The sequence below is a fragment of the Lampetra planeri genome, chromosome 38 (assembly GCF_965212315.1).
Source record: "Lampetra planeri chromosome 38, kcLamPlan1.2.h2, whole genome shotgun sequence".
Taxonomy (NCBI): Eukaryota; Metazoa; Chordata; class Hyperoartia; order Petromyzontiformes; family Petromyzontidae; genus Lampetra; species Lampetra planeri.
Genome location: NC_136144.1, coordinates 4,910,851 through 4,916,850, shown reverse-complemented (window position 1 = coordinate 4,916,850; position 6,000 = coordinate 4,910,851). Strand labels below are relative to the sequence as shown.

General features: G+C 50.5%; 1 protein-coding gene across 3 annotated transcripts in view; it reads left to right on the top strand.

Moving 5' to 3' along the window:
- Positions 1-1,749: 1,749 nt before the first annotated feature.
- LOC144731224 (inter-alpha-trypsin inhibitor heavy chain H4-like) overlaps positions 1,750-6,000 on the top strand; it is a 33,482-nt gene continuing 29,231 nt past the window's right edge. For all 3 annotated transcript variants that reach the window (XM_078612235.1, XM_078612234.1, XM_078612232.1), the window contains exons 1-3: positions 1,750-2,021; positions 4,003-4,166; positions 5,439-5,549. In XM_078612235.1, the coding sequence (XP_078468361.1) occupies positions 1,938-2,021; positions 4,003-4,166; positions 5,439-5,549 (359 nt within the window). In that variant the 5' untranslated portion in view covers positions 1,750-1,937. The remainder of the gene's footprint in view (positions 2,022-4,002; positions 4,167-5,438; positions 5,550-6,000) is intronic.

The window sequence follows — 6,000 nt, the reverse complement described above, 5'->3', positions numbered from 1 at the left end:
CAACGAAATGTAAAGTTAACTTGTTCGCTAAATTCAAGCTCCTGTCAAAAAAAAGCCAGAGCCACACATTAAAAAATTTGATGTTAACAAGATTGTCATCAATCATAGTAATATCCCAATTTCCGACAGCCTAAAATCGGTACTAGCTTAAAAACACATCCCAGTGGATGATATAATTGCCCAGGTCGACGTAGCCCTCAAAGGCACATCCTGGCAGACGTTGCTAGATCTGAAATCGCTGCTATCAACAACGCTAAGAAACCCATTAGCAACATCAGCAAGGACGAGCGTTTTGAACTTGCTAAATTAAAAAACATAGATGACATTGTCATCCTATCAGCCGAAGAGGGCAATGCCACTGTCATCTTGGATAAAACCACTTACAACAAAAAAATGCAGGACCTTCTTAATGATGGCAGCTATACCAAAATCAACAGAGATCCCACCAACTGCCAAGCCACAAAAACCAACAATATCATCACTAAATCGACTTCTCTAATTGATCAGACCAAGCAGAGCTCCCTAAAGCCTTCGGCTGCTAGACCACCCAGATTTTATGGCCTTCCAAAAATCCACAAAGAAGGTACCCCGCTCTGTCCTATCGTCTCCACCATTAACTCACCCACCTACAAACTGGCCCGATTTCTGTCAGAGGCCCTGCTTCTTTTCACGGGCAAGTCCACCTCAGCTGTACTTAGCTCACTTGGTTTCTCTAATCAAGGACATCTCACTGTCTCCAGATGATTTGCTTGTCAGTTTCGATGTATTCTCTCTGTTCACCAATGTATCTGTACCGGACACCATTGCAATCATTGAAGACTTGGTCCAACAAGGACTGAATCCAGATGTACCAACTTTGGTAAGGCACTGCCTTACCAACACATACTTCACCTGGAATGGTACATTCTACAAACAAAATAAGGGTACCCAAATGGCTTCTCTCTAATCGCCAGTGGTAGCGAATGTTTTCATGGAGAAATTTGAGACAGATGCCATCCGGACATCCTTCCTTGTGGAAGAGATACGTAGATGACACGGTCGCCATCTGGCCACATGGCCTGCCAGCACTGAGCCAATTTCTCAATCACATCAATTCCAGACACCCGTCTATCAAATTCACCATGGAAGTGGAAAAGGATGACAAGCTACCATTCCTGGATGTTTTGATCGAGAAGAGACCTGATGGCTCGTTGGGACATTCCGTGATGTCTTGCTTAAACGAGCATTGAGGCATTGGTGTTCACCTCCTGCTTTACAGTCCTGCAAAGCCAGTGGTGGAAATTCCACATTCCAAGGACAGGGGCGAGTCTCTTCATAGGAACAGCTTCCCCGTTTAAAGTGGCGCTGACCTTGAAGCCAGGATTCTGACTGTGAAGAGACGGAATTAAGTGTTAAATCTTCACAAAGAGGTGCCCACCCCTCAAGACTACAACAGCACTGAGCCCTCGGCCAAACTGAATCCAGCCCTTCTTGTCAACAGCGTGGGTTGTGGCATGGCAGGCAGCCAGTGTTGGCCTTGACTGGTATCTCATCTCAAATATTGACCCAGTTCCTCCACCTCCTGCTCCCATCACCCCCAGTGGTCCACGTTCCCATCTAAAACTGCGTGCGCGGGGCTTTTTTTTTAATTCCTGACAAAACAGCAAGCACATATCCCCTTTATGGGAAACGTGTGCAATCCCCACGCCGATGTAAAATCAACATTCACCCCCCACCTCCCAACCCCGTGACCACACACACACAAACAAAAACCCACACAACAGATCACTCTTTGTACTCGCGGTTCGGTAATCCATAAAACGAAGCGAGCACGCGCGTGTGTGTGTGTGTGCGCGCGCTCGAGAGAGAGGGAGCGAACGAACGAGCGAGCGATCGTGAGTAGGAACCGAGAGAGACGCTGCAAGAGGTGGGGAAAGCAACACGTGAGTCCAGGAGCCATGGCGAGACTTCGTCTGCTGGGCTTGTGTCTCGCGCTCGCTCTGCCGACGTGGACTGGAGCGGGTCCCGTCGACGGGAATGAGGTGCGTGTTGTGCTTTACGCAGTTCGTTGAACCCCTACTTAAAACTATTACGCAATTTTTTTTTTCTTTTACCAGGTAAGATCCCCAGGTTTTTTTTGCAGAAGCGACCCTAGCCATCGCAAATGACAGCTCGACGAGGTGGCAGCTCATCGTCATCACGTGGACATTTATAGCAGCATCCAAATACTCTAAACGCGTGACGTTGATTCTAAATGTGGAGGGGAAAACCGGAATAATAACTTCACTCCAGTAGGTGACATTGGTGGTGCAATGGTTAGCGCACGGCACACTTTGTACCCACCAACCTGGGTTTTATTCTTGGCCATGGCTAACGTCATTGGCGAGTGATATCCAAACCAGTCCTCTTGGGTCGATCCCCTCCCCTGTACTTGAACTGATCGGTGTGGTGAAATATGGTCAAAGAGCCCCCCACGACGAACACGAAGTGGGGAGAACCGGCGTTGGGATATGTGTATGTTCATAAGCTGTTATTGGCCACACTCAAGTTGCCTTTGAGCCTGGAACCTTCAGATTTAACTGGAGCCCAACGTTGCAACCTTTTTTTTTTAACTACTTCGATCTTTTCCTGGAGCTCATTGCCAACTCGTCGTTACTATTGCTGTGTCATCGACAAATGGGGCGCCACGGTGGCTAGGAGATGTTAACTACCTCGCCTGGTATACAGGAGGTCGTGGGTTCTATTCCGACCCTGACGCCTGCTGTATATTTAGAGTTTGCGCGTCTCTCTCCTCGTGGTCGCGTGGATTTTTCTTTGAGTCCTCCGGATTTTCTCTCCACATTTAGAATCAACGTCACGCGTTCAGAGTATTCGGCTGTTATAAATTTCCACGTGATAAGCCACTTCGTTGAGCTATCATTTGTGGCCAGGTCGCTTCTGAAAAAAGAGCCACGTGTTCCTTACCTGGTAAAGAAAAACAGGTAATCGTTTTTTTTCATAGTTTAAATCTGACATGGCTCATACTTAGCCCATTTTATCTTCTTGTCGCTTTTGTTTCTCAACACCATTTGCAACGAACATTTTCGCACGTCGCTGTCAGGAACTTTCTCGAAACCATGGCACCGCTTCCCGAGTCCCCTTCACGTGTGTATCTTGCAATTCCATGCCATTTCTCAGTGGAGCCACTCCATTTTCGTAAACGGTTTTCAAGTGTTTTTGTTTTGTTTTTTAAACATGAATCATTACATTTTATAACACCGCGCTGCACGGTTGTTCGCTCCTCGCTCCCGAGGAGAGAGAGAGAACGACTTAGGAGGCGCAAGAAACCGCAGACAAGTGGGAAAGGCAGCCAGGCGCTAATACGGTGCCAAATCCGCCCCCCCCCCTAAGGTCTGCGGTTCTATGTATATTAAGGTGTTGTTCCAATTAATTAGTTTTTATACGTGTGGGATGAAATTGGAGCACCTGGAGAAAACCCATGCCTTGTGCAAGGAGGCTGCACTCCATCCCCGTACAGATGGAAACAGGTGGCGATTAGTCCATATGCTGTACGCCGTCGTTTTGAAAGACATTGTATTCACTGCAGAGAACTGTCGCGACACGACCACCGCACTCGATGATAGCAGGCGCCAAACTGTGCCACACACCCTCCCGCATGGCCTTGTGGGAGCCTCGGTACGCCTTCTAACCTGAAGACGTACCGATAAAGATGTCATTTCAGGTCTTCTTCTTATTCCGTTCTGATGAGACGTACACGTACGAAACAACTGATGACGTACACGTACGTACACGTACGTCATCGAAAGGGTTAAGTCTGAAGAAACGTTTTCATTCCAACTGCTGCACAAAGGAGCCGAGTCTGTGTGCATTCAGCACAGGGCGGGCAATCGGCCTTTGCCCGACATTGGTGCCCTCTTAGACTTGGGACTTTATTTCAGCCGGTAAGACCCACTGAGCGAAACAGCTCTCTTTACGCGGACCGATCCTCGCTCACTGCGGCGGTGCGTACGTCCCCGCTCGCAGGACGCCACGCCGAAGATAACGGAGATGAGCGTCGTGTCGCGGATCACGTCGCGATACGCCCACACCACCATCAACAGCTGGCTGCTCAACACGGCCTCGCGCGGCAAGGAGGTCACCTTCCACGTACAGCTCCCGGAGGCCGCCTTCATCTCCGCCTTCTCCATGTGAACTTTCATTATTTCCGTCGTCGGTGGTCTGCGGAGCGGCGGCAGCGTCGCCAAAACAACGCGTAGACTGTCGACGTTTTGCCGCTGCCGTTACGCTTGCGTCGACGCGGAGGGGAAGCCTCGCCGAGTCTTCAGTCTCCGTTTTTTCGGGAGGGTCCCGTTTGCGCAGGAGGGGGTGGGCGGGCGGGGGGCGACGATTGCGATGTGTGAAAAAATTAAGAATCGGTTTTGCGCTTAGTGACAATAAAACAGAAGGTGTGAAACTGTTCAAACGCCAAATGGATACCTTTTGCAAGGAATCAGGTCCGCGTTAACGACATGCACTTTGTGGCAAAAACATGCATGCTAACAAACATGCTCACCGGTGTCACACCAGGGAACGCCATAAGGTGAACAGTACAAATCAGTTTCAAAGACAATACATACATTATTATTATCATCAGAGCGTGTTTGCATGTTTTTTTCCACAAGTACGTGTAGTTAATACAGACTTGATCCCTTGCAAAAGGAATAATCTATTGGGTGTTTGACCATCTTAACATCTGTTTCATTGTCACAAAGGGGAAAACCTGTTCTTATTTTTTCATACTTTGACACTGGCAAACAGTTTTTTTTATACGTATAAAAAATGCCTTAATACATTGATGATGTCTACAGTGTCATCATCATTAAGGTTTTTCCCGATACCCTGATTGAGCCCTCATATATGGCTGATAGGTACACAAATATATATTGCACTGTCAGTAACGCATCTCCATTGGGACCGCGTTATAGCGACCTCCTACAGCGCCGTTTCACACAGTGCGACGTTTACCAAGAATGCATCCTGAGCGCCGTAAGAGGCGTGGCCGTATTTGAATTGAGCAAGGTGATAAGAACCCAGGGAGGGGGGGAAGGCGATGGGTAGAATTCTATAGTGGAGGTGCGCGAGGGAAGAATCAGGAGGAGAAGGCTGTGTGTGGCTTGCTGTGTGGTGGTTGAACACCGTTGTGTGAACGAGACTCGCCAATGCCGATGGGACATGTTAAGATGATGAAGTAAGAAAACACGGACATAATTCTAGTAGTTACCGTCACGCATCTTGCGTGTGATCGCGGACTGCGCTTTAGCACTACATTGTACATTATTTATTACAACGCGATTTTTCCCATCATGCTGTGCTCTTCCGGAGCGCAACGACCGCCGCCGCTATAGGAGAACGCAGCCTGTAAGGCCCGCTCGTGTCGGACGATGAGGTGACCCCGTTTTGTGTTCCGCCGTGTTGCTCAGGACGGTACGGAACAAGACATACCCCGGCGTCGTGAAGGAGAAGGAGCAGGCCAAGCAGGTGTACTCGGCGGCCGTGGATCGGGGCTGGTCGGCCGGGCTCGTTGCTACCAGGTGAAAGCCTCACAGATGTCACCCCCCCCGACCCACCCACTAACTCACCCATCCACCCACCCACCCACTCATCCACCCCCCCACCCACCTACTCATCCACCTCTCCACCCATCCACCCACCCACCTATTCATCCACCCCTCCACCCATCCACCCACTCATCCACCCCTCCACCCATCCACCCACCCACCTACTCATCCACCCACCCACCCACCCCCCCACCCAACCCCCACCCACCCACCCAACCCCCACCCACCCACCCCCCCACCCAACCCCCACCCACCCACCCACCCCCCCACCCAACCCCCACCCACCCACCCCCCCACCCAACCCCCACCCACCCCCCCACCCCCCCACCCCCCCACCCCCCCACCCACCCACCCACCCCCCCACCCAACCCCCACCCACCCCCCCACCCCCCCACCCCCACCCAGCTGTGTGATTATACACACA